Source organism: Suricata suricatta, chromosome 1 (assembly GCF_006229205.1).
Source record: "Suricata suricatta isolate VVHF042 chromosome 1, meerkat_22Aug2017_6uvM2_HiC, whole genome shotgun sequence".
Lineage (NCBI taxonomy): Eukaryota > Metazoa > Chordata > Mammalia > Carnivora > Herpestidae > Suricata > Suricata suricatta.
In genome coordinates this window covers 44,462,781-44,477,037 of record NC_043700.1, presented here as the reverse complement: position 1 = coordinate 44,477,037, position 14,257 = coordinate 44,462,781, and the positions used below count along the sequence as shown (strand labels likewise).

At 39.0% G+C, this 14,257-nt stretch overlaps 1 protein-coding gene across 3 annotated transcripts in view; it reads left to right on the top strand.

The window, feature by feature from the left end:
* The window catches only part of KCTD9 (potassium channel tetramerization domain containing 9), a 40,531-nt gene extending 26,701 nt beyond the window's left edge, over positions 1–13,830 (top strand). For all 3 annotated transcript variants that reach the window (XM_029938001.1, XM_029937985.1, XM_029937994.1), the window contains 3 exons: positions 8,853–8,958; positions 9,697–9,830; positions 11,995–13,830. In XM_029938001.1, the coding sequence (XP_029793861.1) occupies positions 8,853–8,958; positions 9,697–9,830; positions 11,995–12,111 (357 nt within the window). In that variant the 3' untranslated portion in view covers positions 12,112–13,830. The remainder of the gene's footprint in view (positions 1–8,852; positions 8,959–9,696; positions 9,831–11,994) is intronic.
* Positions 13,831–14,257: the final 427 nt, after the last annotated feature.

Here is a 14,257-nt window from a genome sequence, read left to right as displayed (position 1 = left end):
GGAGGGAGAGAGAGTTGGGGAGAGAGAGGGATGCAGAACTTGAGAGACTATTGAAAGCTGAGAATGAACTGAGGGTTGGGGGGGGAGGGGGGAGGGGGGAAGACAGGTGGTGGTGATGGTGGTGGGCACTTGAGGGGAAGAGCACTGGGTGTTGTATGGAAAACAATTTGACAATAAAATATTATGGAAAAAAAAAAAAAACTGAAGTGCTGTAGAATTATAAATTTAATTACTAATGATAGAAGTGGCTCATGCCGAAGAGTCATTGCCCAGGGTATATAGACTATAAAGTCAAAACTAATTGCTCATTGTCCTTGGCATTTGAAATGAATGCTAACAAATGGCCATCATATTCACAAAACATGCTGTGTGCTGAGCAGTCTGTCGATGCCCCTAGTGGTTCCACTACTCTTTTGTTTTTTTTTTTAATGTTTGTGTATTTTTGAGAGAAACAGAGTGTGAGTAGGGGAGGGGTAGAGAGAGAGGGAGACACAGATCTGAAGCAGGCTCCTGGCTCTGATCTGTCAACACAGAGCCCAACGTGGGGCCTGAACCCACAAACCTGAGCCGAAGTCGGACGCTTAACCCACTTAGCCATCCAGGCGCCCCTCCACTACTTTTTAAATTTCTTACTCCATTTATCCTTCAAGAGCTGTGAGACCTTTCCATAGGCCCCATGGGATTCTGCTGTCAACCAGGGTGACCTCAGCTGCTGTCTCTGGGAGCAGAACACTTGTGTGCCACGTTACTCTGTCAGCACGCTCTGAGTGTTTCTTCCACGTGTTCTTCCTGCCGTCAGTGACGTCAGCAGGCTGTGTAGAAGCTGCTGTAATAATTCACCTATTAATATCTGTTGCATATGCAAGACTTCTGAATGGTGTGAGCTGGCGAGGACCTTGATGGCCATTCAGTATGACCTGGTGTTAGACTGAGAAACTGAAACCTAGAGACTTGCCTAAGCCCCAGAAGGCTAATTTGTTAGCACAGTTGGAGCTGGACTCTACAACATGTGTTTTCTTTTCTTTGTGTCTTTTTTTTCATGATTTTTTCATGTGCAAAGTGTTGAGCAGATGCAAAAATAGAGTAATATAATGAATCCTCCTTGTTATATCCGTTTCTCAGCTTCAGAAGGTACCATCAGCACATAAACCATTTTGTCCTTACCTCTTCATCGATTATTATTCCAGCTCTTATCTTGAAGTAACTTAATGCACCCATAAATATTTAGCCCTTAAAGACCATTTAAAAAATAGAATCTTAATACCATTATCATACTTTAAAAATAGTGGTAATAACTGAACTGCTTTCATCAAACCTATGCCCCTTGATACAGTAAGATAGCAAAACGCTTAGCAGCTGCAGTGCTGGTTTCCTGAGCAGCGGAGTTCTGAACCCTCCATGCTGGTGACCTGCTTTTACCATCTGATGGAAGGTGAACGAAATGCTTTCTGTGGTTGAAGATAGAAAACTTCACTGAGTTTCTTACAAATTTGTTTTGTGAGATTCCATAATGTATATAGCCTTGAGGACAGAGCTGTACTTATAATTACCCTAGGACATTATTGTTGTTGTTGGTATTGTTATTATATTCAACACCACAAACATTTAATAGTTTTTTAAAAATCCCCCACGTACCAATCAGCATTCATCCTGACCAGCTGGTCTAATCTATGCTCCTATCCACTTCTACTTCTTTCCTATTTTTAAAAAAAATATAATTAACAGGCTCAGTCAGGTAAGCATCTGACTTCGGCTCAGGTCATGATCTTGAAGTGTGTGGGTTTGAGCCCCACGTCGGGCTCTGTGCTGACAGCTCAGAGCCTGGAGCCTGCTTCGGATTCTGTGTCTCCCCCTCTCTCTGTCCCTAGCCTGCTCTCACTCTGTCTCTTTTCCTCTCAACAGTAAATAAACATGTGAAAAACAATAAAAATATAATTAACGTACAATGTTACCTTAGTTTCAGATGTACCATATAGCAGTTCAACAATTCTACACATTACTCAGTGCTCACCATCATAAGTGTACTCTTAATCCCTGTCACCTGTGTCACCCCTTCCCCACCCACCTCCCCTCTGGCAACCACCAGTTCTCTATATTTAAGAGTCAGATTTGTTTTGTCTCTTTTTGTCTTTTATTTCTTAAATTTCACATGTGAATGAAATCATAGGATATTTGTCTTTCTCTGACTTAGTATTAATGCCCTCTAGATTTATCCATGTTATTGCAAATGACAAGATTTCATTTTTTATGGCTGAGTAATATTCCATTGTACACACACACACACACACCCCTTTATCCATTCATCTGTCAGTGGACCCTTGGATTGCGTTCATATCTTTGCTATTGTAAGTAATGCTGCTATAAATATAGGGCGCATATATCTTTTCAAATAATTTTTTTGTTTTTGTTGGGTAAACACCCAGTAGTGGAATTACTGAATCATATGGTAATTCTATTTTTAATTTTTTGAGGAACCTTTATACTGCTTTTCATGGTGGCTGCACCAGCTAGCATTCCTACCAATGTTGCACAAGGGTTCCTTTTTCTCCACATCCTCACCATCACTTGTTACTTCTTGTATTTTTGGTTTTAGCCATTCTGACAGGTGTGAGGTGCCATCTCATTGTGGTTTTGATTTGAGTGTCCCTGATGATGAGTGATACTCACCATTTTTTCAGTGTCTATTGGCTATCTGTATGTCATCTTTGGAGAAACGTCTGTTCATATCTTCTGCCCATTTTTAAATTGGACTATTTGTTGTTTTGGTGTTGAATTTTATAAGTTCTTTATATATGTATGTTAATACCTTATTGGATATGTTATTTGCAAATATTTTCTCCCATTCAGTAGATTGTCTTTTTGTTTTGTCAGTGATTTCCCTTTTCTGTGCAGATAGTCCCAATAATTTAGTTTTGCTCTTTGTTTCCCTTGCCAAAGGATACATACCTAGGAAAATGTTCCTATGCCCAAAAAAATCACTGCCTGTTTTCTCTTCTAGGATTTTTATGGCTTCAGGGCTCATATTTAGGTCTTTAATCCATTTCGAGTTTATTTTTGTGTATGGTGTAGGAAGGTGCTCTGGTTTCATTCTTTTGCATGAAGCTGTCCTGTCTTCCCCACACCATTTGTTCATGAGACTTTTTCCCATTGTATATTCTTGCCTCCTTTGTCATAGATTAATTGACAATAAAAGCATGGGCTTATTTCTGGACTCTGTTCTATTGACCTATGTGTCTGTTTTTGTGCCTGTACCATACTATTTTGACTACTATAGCTCTGTAGTATACTTTAGAATCTGGGATTAAGATACCTTGAGGGTTTTTTTGTTTTGTTTTGTTTTTTTTAAGATAGCCGTGGCTATTCAGAGTGGATTTGTGGTTCTATACAAGTTTTAAGATTATTTTTTCTAGTTCCGTGCAAAATGCTATTAGTATTTTGATAGATATTTCATTACATCTGCTTTGGGTAGTGTGGACATTTTACCAATATTGGTTTTCCCAATCCGTGAGCACAGAATATCTTCTGTTTGTGTCATGTTCAATTTCTTTCAGTAGGTACCTTATCCCTAGGTATTTTATTCTTTTTTGTGCATTTATAAATAGAATTGTTTTTTTAATTTCTGCTACTTCATTATTAGTGTATAGAAATGCAACAGATTTCTGTATATTGATTTTTATATTCTGAGACTTCGCTGAATTCAGTTATCAACTTTAGTATTTTTTTGGTAGATTCTTTTGGGTTTTCTATATAGAGTATCATGTCATCTACAAATAATGAAAGGTTTACTTCTTCCTTACCAATCTGAATGCCTTTTATTTATTTTTCTTGTTTGATCTCTGTGGCTAGGACTCCCAGTACTGTGTTAAAGGAAAATGGGTAGAGTGGGCATCCTTGTCTTGTTCCTGATCTTAGAGGTCCTCAGTTCTTCCTCTTTAAGGACGCAGTTAGCTGTGAGTTTTTCAGGATGGCCTTTATTATGTTCAGGTATGTTCCCTCTAAAACCTACTTTGTTGAGGATTTTTATCCTGAAGGGATGTTGTATTTGTTAAATGCTTTGTCTGCATCTATTGAAATGGTCATAGGGTTGTTATCTTTTCTCAGGTCAATGTAATGTAGCCTGTTGATTGATTTGCAAATACTAAAACATTCTTGTATGCTGGGAATAAATTCCACAGGATCTTGGTGAATGATTTTTTTAACGTATTGTTGGATTCAGTTTGCTAATATTTTATTGAATATTTTTGCATCTGTGTTCATCAGAGATACTGGCTTGTAAATTTTGTTTTGTTTGTCATCTCTTTGTCTGGTTTTGGTATGAGAATAATGTTGGCCCCACAGAATTTGGAATCTTTCCTTTTTTATTTTGTGGAATAGTTTAAAAAGAACAGGTGTTAACTCCTCTTTAAATGTTTGGTAGAATTCACCTATGAAGCCATATGGTCCTGGCTTTTTTGTTTGATGGGAGGTTTTCAATTACTGTTTTCAGTTTCAGTACTGTTATAATTAGTCTGCTCAAATTTTCTATTTTTTCTTGATTCTGTTTGGGAGGTTATATTTTTCTAGGAATTTATCGAGTTCTTCTAGGTTGTCCCATTTGTTGGCATACAGTTTTTCATAATGTGAATATTAATGATTATTACAGTCATATAATCAACATAATATAATTGATAGTAATAAATGCCATAGAAATCTTTAGTATTTCTGTGGCATCAGCTGTTATTTCTCCTCTCTCAGTTCTGAGTTTGAGTCCCCCTTTTTTGGTTTTTTTTAATTAGTCTAGGTTTATCAGTTTTGTTGAGCCTTTCAAGAACCAGATCCTGGTTTCATTGGTCTGTTCTGTTAGTCTCTATTTCATTTATTTTTGCACTAAGCTTTACTATTCCTTCTACTGGCTTTGGACTTTGTTTACTCTTCTTTTTCTAGTTCCTTTAGATCTTATAAGGTTAGGTTGTTTGAGATGTTCTTGCTTCTTGAAGTAGACTTATAATCGTACTCTGAGATAGAACAGCTTTTGCTGCATCCCAGAGATTTTGGACCATTGAGTTTTCATTTTCATTTTTCTTCATGTATTTTTTTAATTTCCTCTTTGATTTCTTAGTTGACCCACTGATTGTAAATGTTATTTAATCTCCATGTATTGCGTTATTTCCACTTTTTTCTAGTTTCATACTATTGTGGTCAGAAAAGTTGCATGATGTTTCAGTCGTTTTTAATTTGTTGAGACTTGTTTGTTGCCTAATATGTGATCTATTCTGGAGCATGTTCCCTTTGCACCTGAAAGAAAAATGTGTATTCTACTGTTTCGGGATGGAATGTTCTGAAATAACTGCTAGATCCATCTGGTTCAATCTGTCATTCAAAGCCACTGGCTTCTGTCTGGATGATGTAGCCACTGATCGGAGTGGGGTGGTAAAGTCCTGTACTTGTATCTTGTAGGCAGCATATAGATGGTTCTTGCTTTTTTATCCATCAATCAGCCTGTATCTTTTGAGGGGAGTATTTAGTGTATTTACATTCAGAGTAATCATTGATACGTATGTACCTCTTGCCATTTTATTAATTGTTTTACAGTTTTTGGGTAGTTCTCTGTTCCTTTCTTCTTCTTTGATTTTTCCTTGTAGTTTGATGGCTTTCTTCAGTGAAGAAATTGAATTTGAATTCCTTTCTCTTTGTTTTTTGCATATCTATTACAGGTTTTTGATCTGTGGTTACCATTAGGTTCCTATATAACATCTTCTGTGTATAGGTATCTGTATAAAGTTGACGGTTGCTTAACTTTCTTTTTTACTGTTTTGTTTCATTTTTTGAGAATAACAGAGCACAAGCAGGGGACAGTCAGAGAGAGAGAGGAAGACACAGAATATGAAGCAGGCTCCAAATTCGGAGCTGTCAGCACACAGCCCGATGTGGGGCTCCAACCTATGAATCCAAGGTGATGACCAAAGCTGAAGTCAGATGCTTAACCAACTGAGGCACCCAGGTGCCCCTTGGTAGTTAAGTTTGAATCCATTCTAAATGAACTAAAGTTTTACTCCCTTCCCAACACATTTTATGTATAGTGTCATACTTTACATCCTTTTATTTTGTGAATAAAATCATTCACAAATAAATTATTTTTATAGATATAATTGATTTTATTGTTTTTGTGCTGTAACCTCCATACTGGTTTTATAAGTGATTCATTTACTACTTTTATTATATTTCTATTTACCTGTGGAATTTTTTCCTTTCCTAATTTCCTTACTCCTGATTATGTCCTTTTCTTTCTGCTCAAAGAATTGCCTTTAACATTTCTTGTAAGGCTGGTTTAGTGGCAGTGAATTGCTTTAACTTTTGTCTTGAAACTCTTTATCCCTCTTTCTATTCTGAATGGTAGCCTTGCTGGGTAGAGTGTAAGTGATCTCAGGTATTTTCCTTTTAGCATTTTGAATATGTGCTACATAACCTTCTTTCCTGCAGTTTCTGCTAAAAAATCAGCATATTGCCTTATGGGGTTTCCCTTGTATGTAACTGTTTTCTTTTCTCTTGCTGCTTTTAAATTCTCCCTTTATCACTGCTTTTTGCCATTTTAATTATTATGTCTCTTGGTGTGAACCTCCTTGAGTTGATTCTGTTGAGGTCTCTTTGCCCCCTGGATCTGGATTTCTGTTTCCTTGCCCAGGTTCAGTATGTTTTCAGCTATTATTTCTGCCCCCTTTCTTTCTCTTCTCTTTCTGAGATTCCTGTAATGCATACGTTACTACACTTGATGTCACTATGAGTTCCCTTAACCTAGTCTCATTTTTTCTTTTTTCTTTCTGCTGTTTATCTTGGTTACTTCCCAGTACTCTGTCCTCCAGTTCACTGACCCATTCTTCTGCTTCCTCTAGTCTACTATTTATTCCCGCTGGCGTATTTTTAATTTCAGTTAAGTTCTTCATCTCTGATTGGTTCTTTTTTGTATTTTCCATCTGTTAAGGCTCCTCCACTCTTCTCAAATCCAGTAGGTATCTTTATGACCATTACTTTGAATTTTCTATCAGGCATATAGCTTATCTCCATTTCATTTAGTTCTTTTGCTTCCTTCATTTGGGATAGATATATTCCTCTATTTCCTCATTTTGTCTAACTCTGTCTGTTTCTGTGTATTAGGAAAGTCAGCTCTGTCTCCTGCTCTTAAAAGTACTGGCCTTGTAAAGAAGAGGTCCTGTAGTTCACTGTCCCTTGGGCCCCAGAACCAGGCAGTTCAGGCACAGGTGTCTGCCGTGTGTGTTGCGTGTGCCCTTCTGTTACGGCTGAGTGCTGCAGCCTCCAGTCAGCTGCAGTGGCCACACTTGCCTGTTGGGGGCAGGGTTTGGTCCCTGTTCTGTAAAGGGCCAGTCTGAGGCCACCTTGGGCTTATAGTTGGGTCAGACCAGACACCTGCCCACAGCCCGTTTGCTGGGGCTGCAGTCACACCTGCCTTCCTGCTCTCCCTGGATTGTTGCCTCGGGACAACCTGTATGTAAAACACAGTCGTCTTTTAGTTATTTTGGTCCTGCATCCTCATTATCTTACCTCTTGGCCTGTGTACAGTACCACCTGCACTTCCTCTGCAGAGGCGGACATGGGAGTGTGTGTGCATTTGTCAGCTTTCTGTGATCTGAAATGATCTGCAGCTTCTCTCCCTTTCAATACAGTTGACTGTAGGGTGAATGAAATTGCACTCATGACACAGGATTTTTCTTGTTAGGTGTGGCAATAACATAACTTGATCAGCCTTAGGATTTTAGATTCCTCACTATTGTAGTTATAATGACAACTGCAATTATCATTTACATAGTGCCTTACAATTTTTAAGACACTTTTACATTCATCATCTACTTTGGTCACAGTTTGTGAAGTTCTAACTTTAATGTCAACTTTACGGCTTTCTGCCTTATCTGGTAGTTGTTAGAGTTCAGACCTGATGCGTTGAACCCTCAGAGATAAATTAACAGAATTTAAAATGCTAACCTATATTTTTTACTCTTTGTATTTTGCACTGTGATTTGGGTGTTCAGGGTTGACAGTGCTGTGTAGAAGTGGTTGGTGTGTAAAGATCTGACAGACAACTTGTAGTGTTTTGTAGCTAGATGGCACCTGTAACTGCTGGCCTCAGTATTCTGACCTTTGAAATGAAGGTAGTAATAGCATGATTGAACATCAAGAATTTGGTTGATTCCTACAAAAACAAAGAAGAGAAATCCCTGTGCCCGACAAGTTTATGCACTCCTTACCCAGACGTTTCAGCTCTCATGTTGTCACACCCAGGACTGTTTATAAACGTAGAAATAGGGATGTTATAGTTCTAACTCCCCAACTTTTTTTTATTAAATTTTTTTAATGTTTATTTTTGAGAGAGAAAAAGAGCACAAATGGGGGAGGGACAGAGAGAGAGGGAGACAGAATGTGAAGCAGGCTTCAGGCTCTGAGCTGTCAGCACAGAGCCCAACGTGGCGTTCGAACCCATGGACTGGACCACAAGGTCATACCTGAGCTGAAGTCGGTCACTCATTGAACCGAGCCACCCAGGCTCCCCTAACCCCACAATTTTTCATCTAAACTATTATTTGTGTAAAATGGACATACTATTGTTAATTACATGTTTGTTTCTTTGAAAACAGTTCTTTTAAGAACTGTTTCTTTAAAGTGGTTCTCAGCTCTTGTTGATTCTAGTTAGAAAAGTCTTCATTGTATTATTTAAAAAAGTCTTCATTATAAACAGAAAATAATTGATTGTGAGTGTATGGAATCGAGCTTCCTCCTCTTCTCTATTTTTTCTTTAATCGTTTGAGACATTCTTTTCCTTTCCAAACAAAATTAAACACGGACTTTTCTCTTTTTCTTGCCAGTGTGCAAATCTACAGGGAGTCAAGATGCTCTGTTCTAATGCAGAAGGGGCATCCCTGAAACTGTGTAATTTTGAAGATCCTTCTGGTCTTAAAGCCAACTTAGAAGGTGAGATTCTATCTATAATTACGTTTTCTAGGGTGACAACATACTATGAAGTAAAAAGCCCAGTAAAATAATTGTTACGAGAAAATCACGGTCACGACAGGGGGATAGATTTCTTCTGTCCTCACACATGGAGAATTAGCAAAGGGGTAAGTCCTGTCTTGGTCTCAGTCATGCTTAGGCAAGAAGTTAGGGGAAACCCAGCCTTTACTATTGAATAAGACATTTCAAACTTTGAAATTACTTATAGTAATTTACTGCTTACAGTAACTAAAATGAACTTCACTTTGCACAGAGCCAGGCAGTTTTTGTCATTTTTCGATTAACATTTTGTTTATGAATTTCTTGTTGTTCTGTTGTGTCAGTGAACTGATCACTTCATCTATTTGTATGTTTAGAATACAGGGTACTTACCTTCCTTATCATAAACATGTAATATGTTTATGATATGTAATATCATAACCATGTAATAAAAGTGCTAATTATTTAAGACCGAATTAAATTCCTCCCTCAGAAATATAGACTAAAACATTCTTAATTCATAGTACGAGCAAACAGATTGTTAACAATGAATGCTTTATATGTATAAGTCCATTGAGAGACTGAGGTTTACAGTTCACGGAGTCCTTTTCCAAAAGTTAAAGGAGCCTGTCATCATTCACCTCCATTAAGCATCCTGTGGTTTTTTTGAAGGGAGAGGACTATAAATATATTTATGCTGCCCAAATATATCCACTGTAGGTGCTAATCTGAAAGGTGTGGATATGGAAGGAAGTCAAATGACAGGAATTAACCTGAGAGTTGCTACCTTAAAGAATGCAAAGTTGAAGAACTGTAACCTCCGAGGCGCAACTCTGGCAGGAACGGATTTAGAGGTGAGTCACCAGTTTCCAAAGACTGGTGATCTGCAGTTACTGAGATTGAAGTTGTCGGCTGGTAAAAAGCGCCAGGTAGCGCGGCCGCGCAGCCAGAGCGCTGGTCTCCTGACCACCGCTGTGTCTGCAGCCCTGCCTCCCGGAGCAGGGCTCGGTCACGCGGGCCGGAGCTCCCAGTTTTCGGATTGAAAGATTCATCTGACATTCGGTCTAAATTGATTTCATTACTCCTCTGTTCCTTGGGTCTCCTTCAAGTAGATAAGCCTGATGGCTGCTTTGTTAATCTAATGTATTGTATTTTTCTTAGGGTTTAAGTCCAGACAGAATTTAATGGGGCCTGATTATTTTTTTAATTGCTGGAGAAATGTAAAACATATCTGGGTTTGAAATCAGGTTACGAGAGAGCCCATTCTAAATTGGAATCGTGTTCTTTTTGAATCACAATTTGAAATTTTAATTTTGTCTGTGCATCAGAATTATATATTTTGTCTTAATTCACAAATGTAGCTGGCAGGCTCCAGTGCTGTTGCTAGGTCCCTTGGTGCAGTCCGATAGCACTTTTTGCAATGCCGGACACGTGCTAAATCTGTTCGGTACAGTAGCCACCAGGCGCCGTGGCTGTTGAGCACTTGCCAGTGGCTCATGAGCCATTGCAACTGAGAACTGGATTTTTAAATTTTATTTAATTCATTTAAATACAAGTGGTCACATGTGGCTGTTGCCATCATATTGAGCAGTACAGCCTCGTCCAGGGAAATCTAGCATAGATCAGCTTGGAGAGAACAGTGGGTCAAAATCTGGCTTGTCATTGATTTTTCCTTTTAATGTTTTTGCTTTGTTCTCTTGATCTTCACAGCAGAGTGGCAGGCCGCATTAAACTTAAAGGCAAAAAGAACCTGCCCAAGGCCAAAAATATAAACCTATTACAAGCACAGTTCCTTAACTTTTTATTATTTGGTACTGTCACCAAAGATGATTTTTTTCTTCTCGATTTTAGTTACCGTGTGGTCAGTGTAGGTAAACACCAGCCAGAAGTCTACCTGAAGGCAACTGAATGCAGACTAGTCAGGTTGACTGGTGAAGGGCAGCTGGTGACATTATGTCCTAAAAGGTTATTATGCTCAGTCACCCACCATCCCCAGGGACTTGGCCACAATCTGCCTCATCTGCCACTCTGTGATCTCAAGAGAAATTTAAATGCAGCTTCCAATTGTGGTGGTAGTTACACTGATGTGTACATTTGTTAAAACTCATTGAATTGTGCACAGACTTTGGGGCTAAAAAAAAAAATAAAAAAGGCAGTTCCTGGTATAAAGTGTTCGAATTGGGGAACGGAAAAATCTATTGTAGTATCATTAGTAAGAAAATCTTTTTCTCTCAGGGGTTTTTTTTTTGTTTTGTTTTTTTTTAACATCTATTTTTGAGAGACAGAGCAGGAGCAAGGGAGGGGCAGAGAGAGAGGGAGACAGAGAATCTAAAGCAGGTTCTGGGCTCTAAGCTGTCAGCACAGAGCCCGACACAGGGTTCAAACCAAAGACCCGAGCTGAAGTCAGTTGCTTAGCTGACTGATCCACCCAGGTGCCCCCTCAGGTTTTGTTTTTTTTAAATAGTGCTTACCTGGGGCGCCTGGGTGGCTCAGTCGGTTAAGCATCCAGCTTCGGCTCAGGTCATGATCTCACGTTCGTGGGTTCAAGCCTCGCATCAGGCTCTGTGCTGACAGCTAGCTCAGAGCCTGGAGCCTGCTTCTGATTCTGTGTCTCTCTCTCTCTGACCCTCCCCTGCTCGCGCTGTATCCCTCTCTCTCAAAAATAAAAACACTGAAGAAAATTTTTAATAGTGCCTACCTGCCCTGCCTTTTGTTGTTCTCGGATTGTAGTAAATTTGCATAGATAGTATTTATTACAGTGGAGTCCATTCTTGGTTTTAAATGACCAATTCTAAAATATAGGAACAGAAGAGACATGCTTCCCCTTTAGCCTGTGTTTGTCAGTATTTGTGACTGTCAGCCTGAGCCTTCCCCTCGAGACAACAAACACAGAGAAGAAAATCTGACTGTTTTCTAAAACGGAAGTTTTCCAGAAATAACAGGGTTTCCTGACAAAGGAACATTTTCCTCATGTGCCCCAGGAAGCTTAGTTTCACGGAGATTGCTTGTGTCTTGCAGAATTGTGATCTGTCTGGGTGCGATCTTCAGGAAGCCAACCTGCGAGGCTCCAACGTGAAGGGGGCGATCTTCGAGGAGATGCTGACGCCGCTGCACATGTCGCAGAGTGTCAGATGAGAGCGGGCGGCGAGCTGCCCAGGACAGCGGTGTTGTCCACCGCTTTGTTCTCCACCCACAGTAACACTGTAAGGGAATAAAGAAAACATTTAGAGGAGTATGCTTGTTCTCAAGGTGCATAAAGGAAAAAACGTTACTTTTTTCCACATTTTGATTTTAACAGAGAAGCACTCATTTAGTAGACGTAGGGACGCTAGAGTAGCTTGCTGCCTTTTGAGCGGAGTTCCGGGGGTTTGTCTGGCTTTCTGACCAGGAATCGGATCTGTTATATTTGCTTTTAAATAGGCATGATGTGGAAATACCATCTTGGTTTGAAATGTATTCAAGGATTTTAATTTATGAAAAGCACAACTTATGCAATTGTATTTATTGAATCTCTAGATACAGTATGGATATTTAAATTGTTAAACTTTTCGAACATTTTGAAAAGGTTCAGGTTTATTAATAGCTTTAGTGACGCCTCCCCTCCTCTGCGTACCTGTCACTCCATGTGAGTATGGTGAGATCAGATTCCCCAAGGCTCTCTTTGCAGGTTCTTATAATGTTTATTTTTTATAACAAAACAGTAGCTAAAGTAAATCCTCAGTTCTTACTGATTGAGACTGAGTGAAAGGAAAGACCTCATTGTCAGCTCAAGTTAAGGTGGAACTCTCCAGATGGACAAAGAATTTACCTATTGCTACAACTTTTAAATGAGCATCATTAGAATTTCATTCTAAGCAAGTTCCACTCAATGCCAGACCAGGCAATTTTATCAATTTACACTACGAGCCTTGTTTTCTGCTGTACAGTCAAAACAAGCATGGGAAGTACATGTCAGAACCAAAAAACCAAGTTGCGTTATCAATAGTAATTCAGTCAAATGCCAAGTAGTTGAAACAGGGCCAGCTTAGAAAAATAGGTATTAAATCCCAGCCCGCTCTCATCTTTTAGAAAACAACATGATTGCAATTAAAACCTCACAAGGGGAAGTGAAGGGATTTGAAACTGACAGTTTGATGAGAGCCAACGAAAAACTTAAATAAAAATAAAGGCATTGGACTGGTCCAGGATGTAATACCAATCAGCACCTGTGGTTCTTCTACTTCCGTTTTCTGGTTTTGTTTAAATTCTAGCCTGTTTTCTTGAGTCCTTATGTCTGCAGTAGCAGAGAGAGGGCCTGTACTTCCTTACCAGTACCCCGTGTCCTCATGTCTGTCCCCAGAGCAGGGATGTAAGCTGTGTCCAAATAGGTTCTGAATCTACAGACTCATCAGTTTGAAGCAATGAATCATTCAAAACGACTTTGTCTCCTTTGGGAGACTGACATGTGTTCAACATTTACGTAGCTTATTCTTCTATATACACATATGCAAAGCTTTCCTTGACGGTGAAGGGTACATATGCATAGTGAGAGATCGGACCTTTACAGGTGAGGGAAAGCAACTTCAGAAATGAATTATTTTCTTTGCTTTATTATTTTTACCAAGACAGAGAAGTATTGTATTGAGAGATATCTATTTTCATAATCAATATGTGCCTAAATTATATTTAAATCATTTCACTCTGTACTATATTTTCAATAATTATAGAATGCGTTGCTCATCCACTTAAGGGTACCTCTGTAGACATAACCTAAAACTGCAGAAGATCTGAAAGATCAAAACATGGTATGCTTAGAAACTGCAGATTTTGGATCTAATGTATACTGCATTAATAAACGACGTGAAATGTTGAAAAGGAGTTTCTAGTCGTGCTTTCGAAAATCAACTTCACCATATTTCGCTTACGTTTCTTCAGCGTTAGCTGATGACCAGCCCCAAGGGTCTGGGTGGAAAAGGAAATCCAGCAAGGCTTACAGTGGATTAGTCTCTTTGAAAGTGCCAGTAAAGCACATTTACTCCTTCAAGCAGGTTTTTTTTATGACCCTTTTTTTAAAATTCGCCATGCTGACACAAATTTCATTTACTCTGAAAAGACTACCTTCCAATGATTCATTTGTGTTACTCTCTAGCTGATGAACATTTCAAGTTAGACTTATTAGGTTAGTTGAGTGCATTGTCCCCAAAACATTCTGACCTGACACCTAGGAGAGAGAATTTTGAAGGAGTTTCAAAATAGTATAACTTCTATTCAGCCTAGTGATGGGACCTGTCTGTACACAGGT